At 36.4% G+C, this 11,851-nt stretch overlaps 3 protein-coding genes across 3 annotated transcripts; 1 reads left to right on the forward strand and 2 right to left on the reverse strand.

Annotated features, from left to right (window-relative positions):
• Positions 1–270: 270 nt before the first annotated feature.
• Positions 271–951, reverse strand: LOC136972164 (uncharacterized). The gene has a single exon (XM_067266723.1). It carries the CDS (start codon positions 949–951, stop codon positions 271–273), a length of 681 nt encoding a protein of 226 aa, XP_067122824.1.
• Positions 952–1,018: 67 nt separating this feature from the next.
• LOC136972165 (2'-5'-oligoadenylate synthase-like protein 2) lies at positions 1,019–2,650 on the reverse strand. Its single transcript, XM_067266724.1, has 2 exons — positions 1,919–2,650; positions 1,019–1,264 (listed from the first exon to the last, which is right to left on the reverse strand). The coding sequence occupies exons 1-2, from the start codon at positions 2,648–2,650 to the stop codon at positions 1,019–1,021; spliced, it is 978 nt and encodes a 325-aa protein (XP_067122825.1).
• Positions 2,651–2,680: 30 nt separating this feature from the next.
• On the forward strand, positions 2,681–4,204 carry LOC136972166 (uncharacterized). The gene has a single exon (XM_067266725.1). It carries the CDS (start codon positions 2,681–2,683, stop codon positions 4,202–4,204), a length of 1,524 nt encoding a protein of 507 aa, XP_067122826.1.
• Positions 4,205–11,851: the final 7,647 nt, after the last annotated feature.

Raw genomic sequence — 11,851 nt, forward strand, 5'->3', positions numbered from 1 at the left:
GATCTTGCTGGCTTCCCTGAAGTTAATGGCCTGTCCTTTGTAGCTGGTTTTGAAGATATTCCATGCTTCCGCATACTTTAGATGTTTTTTGCTGTAAACTTTTTGTATGAGCTTTGCTTTATCCCAATCTGCCTTTACTTCTTGTTGGTCTGCCAGAATATACGTTGCCAGGGCGGTGTTAGGATGTTCGAGTCTTATGTCTCTTTGGTGCTCGGTAAGTCTTTCTTTAAGGGATCTTCCTGTTGCTCCCACGTAGTATAGTTCTTTTTGTCATCTGTTATCTATTACCGGGATTTTGTACACCCCTGGAATGAGGTGTAGGTTCGGTTCGTCTTTGTCGGCTCTTAGCAGCTGATATATTGTCGGGTTCCTTTTGTATACTATTTTTTTGTTTGTGGCCGCTCCTATTCTTTTGTATACATTATTTAGTTGCGCTCTGTATTCCATGATTGTACACTCGTCTGCTTTTCTTCTATTTGGCTCTTTGTTGTTAGGTGGTTTGAGGTTAGAGAAAGCCTTGCTGTTCACCCCGAATGGCTTAGCCAACGTGTTGATATATTTCAACTCTTCGTTTCTATCTTGCAGCTTGCTGCAGTGTGTGTACGCTCTTGTCACTAGTGCTCGGAAGGCTGCTAGCTTATATGATACCAGGTCGTGGGAGTTCCATGGTATGAACCATGGGGTGTATGTAGGTTTTCTGTATACTTTAGTAACAACTCCATCTCTGGCATCTATTTGTATATCGATGTCCAAGAAATGTACATTTCTGTCGTTCATTTGTTCTAGCTCAATTTCTAGCCCGAAGTTGTTGCTGTTGATGTCTTTTACGAAACCATCTATGTTTGGTTTATTCTTCCAGATGACGAAAACATCGTCTACATATCTTGCATAGATGAGAATGTGCTGTGCGTATTTAGGTATGATGTTTTCCTCTAGTGTTCTTAGTACCATTTCGCATAATAGGCCAGAGATAGGGCTGCCCATCGCTACTACTCTTTGCTGCTCATAAGTGACTCCATTAAAGTTGAAAATTGATGAAAAATATTTGGATATATTTGGATGATGGCAGCAATGATCCTATATCTTCAGCTGGCGCGATAGTTGGCTGAGGTTCGAAAATGGCATTTAAATCGAATGTATAATTTTGCAAACGATATAAAGTTGTGGCGGCAAATGCTTTAAAACTTTCCTTCTTGGCTTTATTCGTGACGAAAAAATGAGCAAGATTATTGAAAGGATTAGTAGGATCTAGGACCAATGGTCTCTGTTGTAAAATATAATTATCAATATCTTCGTAATTATAAAATTCAGAGTAATGTTCAAAATAAACCACTCAGTCGGTTTGACGAAGACACAAATTTTATATTTACAGTAAATGTACAAAATAATCCAAATCAGAGTTACAATTAAATATGCACAACACTAATTCCAACAACAACCGACTATTCCCGTACAAATTCGTCGAAAGAACTCCTTACGATCAAACAGACTTGTAATTAACAAAACCTCCGAGTCAGGAACAAGTTCGTACTCAACCGCGTAACTTCCAACGAGAGGGTTAGTTAGCACCTTGATAACCACAATCCCCCTTGATCCGATCCGATCCGATCACCTCCGATACGATGCCAGCCGATCCCGATACGAACCTACGATACGAGCTCTCGATACCCGCTGAAACTACGGCTTAAATAGACCCAACGTTCGAATCGTCCGCCAATCAAATTTGAATTCTTCCACAACGGCCGCCAACGGTCACTTCCCGCCGGCCAATCGTCCGTCGGTCGACGATTTGAAACTTAACGGTTCTTCCCACGGAAGTTCCTAACGGTCGTTTCTACCGCCGATCCTAACGACTTTTCCGTTATGAAAGTTCGTCATAACAAACAGGTGGGAATCGCGCGCCTTGGTGATTCCATACCTTACATTCAGTAAATATAATTCTCATATTGTCTAAATTTATCATCATTTTAAGAAAACGCTGGAAAGTTTTTAATATGGAAACATTGTGGTATCTGTTTTCTTGTTTGGTGGCTACGTAAAGAGCTATTACCTCAATCAAGTACGATTGTCCTCTGATATAACCCGATATAAAAAGAGTTTTATTCCAGAATTTTGCTAATCTAATAAAATTATGCACAAATTGTGACTGATTATTTATAAAATTGGCTTGAGTTTCACACAAACTACTGCTATATCTATATCCATCTGTGGATGGATTCGGTAAACTGCTTATCTCCTCCATTACTAACTCTCTCTGCTCGTCTGGATCCTGACTAAAATTTATTGCAGGTGCGACATCGAACTTGATATTGTTTATCCTTACTTGAATGGTATTTCGATATTTAGAGATGATGTTATAATTTTTCCATAATAAAATACCTTCGAAATCGTCAATGATAGAATTAAATGGAGGTAACTCGTCATTAATAAAAAGTACACAATCGAAATCAAAATCTATTTTTATAGAAGTTTGTTTCCTTACACTACCAAAAATGCCAACTCTATCGATTCTAAACTGACTGTTCCGCTTCAAAAGTTCAAATAAATTTGTTGCGTACCTCCTTCCTTCTTCCACATCTTCTATTGAAGGTATTAAACTTTGAGAAAATTCCAGCAATTCATTTTCCATCGTCGCATAATGTCTATCCATTTTGCATATCCGTAATCCTAGAATTCTATTATGGTAGCCACCGGTGGAAAAATAATACCGGAGGTCGAGCATGCTATTGAAGGACTAAGCGAGACACGAAAAGAAGCGTTCCGATGGGAAGTTGCACTCAAAATCAAACAGGAAAAACGAAAAAGCGATGGCAGCCCAATATGGAACAGCATTGCAAACAGCAAAAAATGGCTAAAAGCTAATAACTATACCCTTACAAGAGCGGACAAATCTCAGGACTTGGTCACCATGAAAAAAGATACGTATGACGAAATGCTAATTAAATACATAATGGATACAAACTGCATAAGGGCGCACCCAAGAGCCCTAGAAAGGATGCAGGCAAGAGTAAAACGCTTTGCAGCTACACCCTTGGCGAAAGAATTAAGGATGAAGAACATAATAATATCCTCACCGGCAGTCCCCAAATTATTCGGCTTCGCCAAAACACACAAAAATGACAAAAGTATAAGACCAGTAGTAGACAAAGCATGTTCGCCCACAATACTACTAGAAAGGTTTTTAAAAGGATACATAAGCGCACATAGCACGCCGCACCAGTTCAACATAAAAAACCCCACAGAGCTTCTGCAAAAAATGAAAACCATACATATACAACAAGGATGCGTTATGACGGTGCTAGACTTTAAAGCATTATACCCGTCCATAAACCTGGAGCCGTTCTTCTGCCACTTAAGGGACTTCTTACTCAACAAGATTAATAATGCAGAAAAGAAAAGGGACCAAATATTGGAACTGGCACATATCGCCACTTTTTCATCAATTTTCAACTTTAATGGAGTCACTTATGAGCAGCAAAGAGGAGTAGCGATGGGCAGCCCTATCTCTGGCCTATTATGCGAAATGGTACTAAGAACACTAGAGGAAAACATCATACCTAAATACGCACAGCACATTCTCATCTATGCAAGATATGTAGACGATGTTTTCGTCATCTGGAAGAATAAACCAAACATAGATGGTTTCGTAAAAGACATCAACAGCAACAACTTCGGGCTAGAAATTGAGCTAGAACAAATGAACGACAGAAATGTACATTTCTTGGACATCGATATACAAATAGACTCCAGAGATGGAGTTGTTACTAAAGTATACAGAAAACCTACATACACCCCATGGTTCATACCATGGAACTCCCACGACCCGGTATCATATAAGCTAGCAGCCTTCCGAGCACTAGTGACAAGAGCGTACACACACTGCAGCAAGCTGCAAGATAGAAACGAAGAGTTGAAATATATCAACACGTTGGCTAAGCCATTCGGGGTGAACAGCAAGGCTTTCTCTAACCTCAAACCGCCTAACAACAAAGAGCCAAATAGAAGAAAAGCAGACGAGTGTACAATCATGGAATACAGAGCGCAACTAAATAATGTATACAAAAGAATAGGAGCGGCCACAAACAAAAAAATAGTATACAAAAGGAACCCGACAATATATCAGCTGCTAAGAGCCGACAAAGACGAACCGAACCTACACCTCATTCCAGGGGTGTACAAAATCCCGGTAATAGATAACAGATGACAAAAAGAACTATACTACGTGGGAGCAACAGGAAGATCCCTTAAAGAAAGACTTACCGAGCACCAAAGAGACATAAGACTCGAACATCCTAACACCGCCCTGGCAACGTATATTCTGGCAGACCAACAAGAAGTAAAGGCAGATTGGGATAAAGCAAAGCTCATACAAAAAGTTTACAGCAAAAAACATCTAAAGTATGCAGAAGCATGGAATATCTTCAAAACCAGCTACAAAGGACAGGCCATTAACTTCAGGGAAGCCAGCAAGATCTCATCGGCATGGAGAAACAGCGTGTTGTAGCGAAGGAAAGGTAGCGCCAGATAAGAAAACCAGCAACAGCAGATATTTATACGAACGCGATATTCATTAAACATTGTAACAGGCAAGGAAATTCATGTACAGCTGCGATGTGCAAGAATCATATGGGTGTTATACTAATATAGTAGGTATAACAACGGACAAGCAGGGGAATCAGTTAAGGATATATATTTTTTATAATTTTTTTGGCTTGTAAATCTCCCGTTAGGAGATCGCGAATAGAACCATTTCAAAAAGTTCCTTTACGATTGGCGACGTTTGTTTAAATTTACAACCGCATTCGAATGTAACGATTCTTGAGAAAGGTTATTAAAAATAACCGAAAACATTTGAATGTTAGCAATAAACGGCTGTGTTTAAAAGGTGTACAAGAGTCTGTGGTGTAAATTAACGCAGTCTTTGAAGAGTATAAAGGATTAAAAAATAATATACGAGTAATGTATAAAATATATAATATATATATATTATATATGGTGCCTGTCCCCCGCGCTAGCGACATGGTCAAGCCGAATGTCGTGCGCACCCATTCTGGCGCACGCGGGAAAAGACGAAGCTTAAGCGCATTCTTCTCCCCCGAGGCAAAAAGAAGACGACGGTAAGAGTAGGAAAGGAAGAAGCTACGACGTGTCCACCTCAAGACGATTTGTTAGTGTTCTTTGTGTTGTAACGTCCTCTGTATTATATTAAAGTGTACGTCCTTATATGTTATAAGAAGTTCTTCGTGTTTTCTTAAACTGAGTTCTACATGCGCCTCTTAACGCTTAGCTCAGCCATCCACAGACACCACATTTTCTCAGGAGCGGGATGCAAGTGACTGAAAGTGATCTAAGTGATTGTGGATCATCGAAATCATAGTGTTTGAAGATTATAAAATGATTCAGATAGTCCAAGGTTGACGTTGGCAAAAAGGAAGGTTTTATTTCGATGTCTAAGCTATTTGAGAGCAGCAGAGAAGGCGAGTAGGGAAGTGGACAAGAGTTTACATAAGGGTCGTAAGTTATGTCACCCGTCTGACACCTGGCCGAGGTTCACATACTTTTAGAGAGGAAGTGCGGGGTGACAGGAAATTCCACGAAACTTGCTACAAATAGTTGCTGCACTTTTAGATACAAAAACACTCATCTTGGAAGCAGAGTAAGGGGTACGTAGACTTTTATTTTTCAAAATGATCCTAAATGACATAAAAGAAATAAGCGTTGCATTGAAAAACTGCAAATTTGATAAAATTAAAATTCTCCATAAATTTATTTTTAATACCGACGGTGATTGCTCAAATCGAAAGAGAATAAGAAATTTTAGTGGATTCACGTTTGCTTTAGACAGTGACGATTTCAATAAGAAACTGAAAAGTATAGAAAGTGACTTTTCCCTAAATGAGCTGATCACGATTTCCAACATTCTGAACATATCATTCGAGGGTAATAAGTCGGAAGTGGCGAAGAGAATTCTAGCCGATTTGTGTGTTTTGGAGTCCTTAGCCCAGCATGTCCGACTCGACGTTTTGTCCGGCTCTGAGTCTGAAGCCGATGAACCGAATGAAAAAAATGAAAGTGGAGGTGAACTTTCAATGCAGTACGATATGGATAAAAATAAAAACAGTCTCGATTCCTTTATCCAATCTGAAGAAAGTAATGCTGCCGCTAGTTCCGTTCCAAATAGTGTTACCATTAATTATTCCGATATCGAAAGTACCATTTCTAAATTTAAGGCAGAATCGCACGAGAATGTTATTCGTTGGATAGAACATTTCGAAAATACCTCTAAATTATTTAGTTTGTCCGAGTTACAAAAATTCATTTTTGCGAAAAGATCCCTCGGTGGTAACGCCTCTTTATTCGTAAGAACGGTACCCGAGATTAATTCGTGGCAAAGACTGAAACAAGCCTTGATAGATGAATTCTCTTTTGAAATTAATTAGGCTAAGTTGCATGAGATTTTAAGTAAGCGCACAATGCAAGACTCTGAGTCCGTTCAGGAATATTATTTAAAGATGAAAGAGTTGTGTAATTTTGGAAAAATAGATGATGGTGCCTTAATGCATTATGTGATTAAAGGGATCAATGATAAACACGAAAATAAAATCATTTTATACGGATGTAAAGACTTGTCAGAATTTAAAGAAAAACTTAAAGTTTATGAAGTAATAAAAGGTGATTCTGTTAAGGGCAAGGGTGTTTTCAACAGAGTGAAGCCTAGACATGATTCTTATAACAGAAATAATAATACTTTGATAGAAATAAACCAAGGTATGAAAATTATAGATCTAATGCAAAATACGAAAATGCGAATAAAAATAACGTAAAGCAGAATGGTTATGTTGATAATCGTAGCAACAGAATTTGTTATAATTGTGGTTCGAGAAATCATATCTCCAAGTATTGTATTCATAAAGATAAAGGTTTAAAGTGTTTTCAGTGTGAAGCGTTTGGTCACAAGGCTTCTGAATGCCCAAAATCAAATTCAAAACCAGAACTTGCCACTTTAGATATTGCTATAGAACCGAAATTGTTTAAAACGACAGTAATTGGTAACATGAGTATAAAGGCGGTGATGGACACTGGGAGTCAAGCAACACTACTTAGAAAATCTGTTTTCGATAAACTAGGATTTAGGAGGTTATTCCCAACTAATTCCACTTTAAATGGATTTGGAAAGTCAGTAGTTGACCCATTAGGCTGTTTTACAGAAAATATTCAAATTGATGATTTTAAGTGTCGTGCTGATGTGTGTGTAGTAGCAAACGATGTAATGACTTGTGACGCCATCGCAGGCCTTAATTTTTTAATGCAGGGCGAGACAACTATTAATGAAAGTGGTATCATAATAAAAAATAAAACTCGATGTGTTAAGGAAATAAACTGTTTGTCTATTTTGCCAATCGATCTAACTACGACGGGTGAAATTGACGTAAACATTGAACCAGACGTTCCTAATATTTTTAAAAGTAAGGTGCAACAATTGGTTTTGGATTATGTTCCACGTAAAGTTGAGAGAACAAATGTAGAACTAAATATCTTGGTCAAAAATCACGAACCGATATTTCATCAGCCGTGTAGATTGCCATTTTCCGAGAAAAGGATTGTCGAAACTCAAGTCGCTGAATGGTTAATTATTTAAAAAAGTTTGAATGTTTTAAAGAAAAAAAGAGAATTTTATATGAATGTCATTAAAGTAAAGCAACAATATTTGATTATGAAATTATAAATATTAAAATTATTGAATTAAATTAATATGAAATCTAAATTACATATAAAGACAAATAATATAAAAATGATTTTGGGATCGAAAAATTTTATTAATATTTCTTTATAATATTTGTTTTATTAATATTTTTATTTAATTTTATTTTTTTCTGCTTAAGAGAATCTGATTAAATTAATAAAAGGAATATAATCTTATACAGGGTGTTCGGAAATTCCTGTTACAAACTTCTAGGACTTGTAGAGAGGAGTGAGTACATAATATTTTGATTAGGAACCCATGTCCGGAAACGTACCGTTTCCGTTCTACGACGGTTTCAATTCACATGTTTAACTGTTGTTAGGTTAGTAACTTTTGTTTGTAACGGGAATTTCCGAACACTGTATAGATGCCATATATTATAACAATACTTACATATGCTGTTTTATCTATATGTGAAACAACTTTATATTGTAATTGTCTAAAGACTGAATATAACTTTTCAGTGTCCTTGTCCGATCCATATCGCGTTTGCTCAATCCCATGGAAATAAAAGTTATTTAGAATTAAACAATACCATGTGGAAAGGACCTCATTTTATAGCACTGTAAAATTTTAAAATAAGTTCAATTATATGCCATACATAGAATGATATTTTTATATTGAAAAATTTATTAGAAAGTGGTAAGAGTAAAGGGTTGGCTGAAGGGGGCGGGAACCCTCACAAATTGTTGACCCCCTGTGCGAGGGAAAAATCAAATTTTTGGTATATTATGTAGGTGTCACGTGACCGGAAATGACGTAGTTATAGTCCTCACCACCCGATCGGCTAATCTCGCGCAGCCGATTTTGGGGGGCTATATCTCGTGATGTGTCACTCGTAGGGATATGGTTCATTAGACATTATTTGATCGCACAGGGGTCTACAATTTGGAGGGTTCCCGCCCCCTTTGGCCAACCTTTTACTCTTACTGGTTTCAAGGTGGCGGCACTCCCGGTAATCTTGTATCAGAGACACGCGTGGTACTGATGGTAGAGGGAGCTATCTGATAATAGAGTGACGAAATGTGAGAGTAAGGTCAACATGGCGTAAAATGTGATTTTGAATGAATATGCAAATTTATAAGATTTGACGTTATAGATGGAAGTTTATCGTGGAAATATGTAAATTAACCAGTAGTGAGTCGATACTGACATAGTGACCCTTTCATTGTAAGAATTAAATATCAAAATTATATTAAAATGTGACTCTTTTTCTCTTTATTCTTCTTCGGTCCTTGGCAGTAAATGGAGTAAAGCAAGACTAAAACAGTGTGACTGAAATACTATGCGATATCATCTCAATCTATCAAAACAGACTTACAGTTTACAATGTAAAATTTCAAAAATTCTTGTTTATTTTATTATGTATGTGTATTATGTTTACTGGAAACATATCAAAGTTTTAGACTACTCTTTTCATTTCCAAATTCTTAACATCAGAGTCATTAGAACTGCTGCATGGTCATTTAAAATCTTAAAACATGGCATTATTTTTTTTATTTGTTACTTTAAATGATGTAACTCACCACAGTAGCCTACTTTTCCCATATTTGTAAATGTTTATTCCAGTGGATGATAGAGGCGAGATAATCTACATTTTGCGATTACAATAATGTAAAAAAAAGTGAGAAATTGAGAAAAACCTATTATTAGCCATCTTCAGGTTTTCAACTAAATTTAAGAAAAAAAAAAACAAAACCGTTTCAAAAATAGAGTACAGTGGTGCCTCGTATAATGTACGCCTCGAATAACGGACGCTGCGAACAACGGACTTTCTGTTTGGCCGTTACGTGACTCGAGCAACGGACTGGCTGCGAACAACGGACTTTTCGGCATAATTGGTGACTGCTCCATGGGTGCGTTCTTTAATAGCGGTCGCTCTGCGTCTCCGCTACTACGGGAGTGCGATGCTGTTTGTAGGCATTTAGGAACGACGGTGAAAGAAAGAAAGATGGCGGCGCCCGCACTATCGATAGTATCGTGCTGGAGGAATCTATAATTCTGAAATATGCACTTTTAAAGGCAAAAGAAGGGTCCCAATTGTAAAATTTAACCATAAAATGGATTATTTGTTGAAAGAACATTCAAAATAGCCACGAAAAAAATTTGAATGCCGGCCACCATTCGAAAAAAATTCGAAAAGACACATCACCGCGTGCGCTAACTTGCGCTTTCACAACTTCTAAATTTTCATTCATAAAACCACATAATGAACCCGGAAACGAAACTATCTGAGCCACGGAGGACGCCATGTTGCTTTCCACCGTAAACTACTGCTACAAGCGGCCGTTTTTGCCGTTCGACAGTGCCCACTCCCACCGGAATTTAAGAACACGTTCCGCAGGAATTTTTAAACGAATGTCGCTCGCGCAGAGTTACGCGGAGGAATAAAAGAACGCACCCCATGTTCATTTTTTTTAATGATACAGTACGGTTATTTTATGCTGCGGAACGAATTAGATGTTTTAACATGTATTTCTATGGGAAAATGCGTTTCGTATAACGGACGTTTCACTTAACGGACGTGCACCTGGAACGGATTAAGTACGTTATATGAGGCACCACTGTATTCTGTGTGGAAATTTTTACATTTACACTATTCTAAATATAGTAAAATTGAACTAATTAAATAAATTATGTAAAATATGGGGTTAACAAGTTAAAAATTTATAAAAATAAAAATTAAGTAAGTGAGAAATAACATAAAAGTAGAGCCAAAAGTTCATTATTGGAGAAAACAACAAGGGTTTTTGTCCTAATCTTTTATCCATGATGTATTTCCAAGCTGAAAATAATGCGTGTGTATCCCTAGCATTCAGATATTGTTCTTTAATCTTGCTCTTGTACGTATCTGTTTTTTCTGTATCCGTAGCAAAGGTTGGAAAGTACTGTTTTAATCATGTTTGCTTCATTCCACTTTACAACCAAGCCTTCCATTTCTGACATTGCCACTAAAATTGTATTACCATGGCCTTTTTCCATATTGAACTTATATTCCTTGAGATGCACCATGAGATTTCTTTATGTAACCCCAACATATTCATTTTTGACCCATAACTGTTGGTTTTCATAGGTATTTTGCATACTCTATATTGTTCCTCTTTCTTTAGTGTGTCTTTATCATTCCTTAACAAGTTATAAATACTAAGTGCTTTTTTGTATACTAACTTCAAGTTTTTGTAAGTTGCCAGATCATTTTATATTATAATAAATAGAAAGTAAATTAGACTAACTAGGAATATTTTTACTTGGTTTCCAACTTATTGTTACACAACAGAATTTAGAAACAAAATTTGTACTTTGAAACTGTCAGATGGGTTTATACAATGTAAAACTTTTACATTTAATATAAAATAGTTAGGCAACGAGCAACCCCATATGGGGTCACGGAAAATTACCTCGAGGTCGCACTATTAAAATGTTTGAATACCATTGCAATACAGTATTCAAAAGTTGATCATTTAGCTCATTCGCTATAAAGAAATAACATAAAATAAAATAAATAACCAGTTTCTAAATAATTCTCCAAGATTTCTTATACACAGGAAAAAAATTACTGGAAATTGTTTTTTTTTAAGATACAGGTTCAATGAAGTGTGTCAAATAACATCAATTAGAGCATGATTAACTTACAGAAAAATAAACAGGAATGAGCTAAAGGCAATGCAAGCGTGCCTTTGCTGGTTTTGAAAAAATAATAATGGCAGATATGTCTGTAACGTGAAAAGAATTTTTCACTTTATCAGTGTCTTTGAAAAGGATGCTCTTGGAAAGTTTAGACAAAGGAAAATGTTTTATAAGTTCATAACTCAACAGATAACACATTTCCAAATTGACTTTTAAACACAGAAAACAACGGATAATTATAATAGTCACCATCATATTCTGTAGTCAAGTTTTATCTTTATTCGAAATTAATGTGTGTGTGTTTTTTTTGCTTCTATAATTTTATACAGATTATTCTTGATAGGGAGAATGGCCGCGTGTGTACGTATAGCAATTATTATTAAAATAAATAATTACTTTGACAGTAAAAATTAGATTGAAATTAATAATTAGAATTTTAATAATTTCTTAAATAATTTAGAACTGTCTGGAAGAAATTAC

This window comes from Centruroides vittatus, unplaced genomic scaffold, assembly GCF_030686945.1.
Source record: "Centruroides vittatus isolate TY-2023 unplaced genomic scaffold, ASM3068694v2 contig_2818, whole genome shotgun sequence".
NCBI classification, from domain to species: Eukaryota; Metazoa; Arthropoda; class Arachnida; order Scorpiones; family Buthidae; genus Centruroides; species Centruroides vittatus.

Bases quoted from the DNA above. Each gene is read 5' to 3' on its own strand.
- LOC136972166 (XM_067266725.1), top strand. From the start codon at position 2,681: ATGGTAGCCACCGGTGGAAAAATAATACCGGAGGTCGAGCATGCTATT.
- LOC136972164 (XM_067266723.1), bottom strand. From the start codon at position 951: ATGGTACTAAGAACACTAGAGGAAAACATCATACCTAAATACGCACAG.
- LOC136972165 (XM_067266724.1), bottom strand. From the start codon at position 2,650: ATGGATAGACATTATGCGACGATGGAAAATGAATTGCTGGAATTTTCT. The intron at 1,265-1,918 runs GTATGGAATCAC...ATTTTACAACAG, and splicing joins TTATATTTACTGAATGTAAG to AGACCATTGGTCCTAGATCC.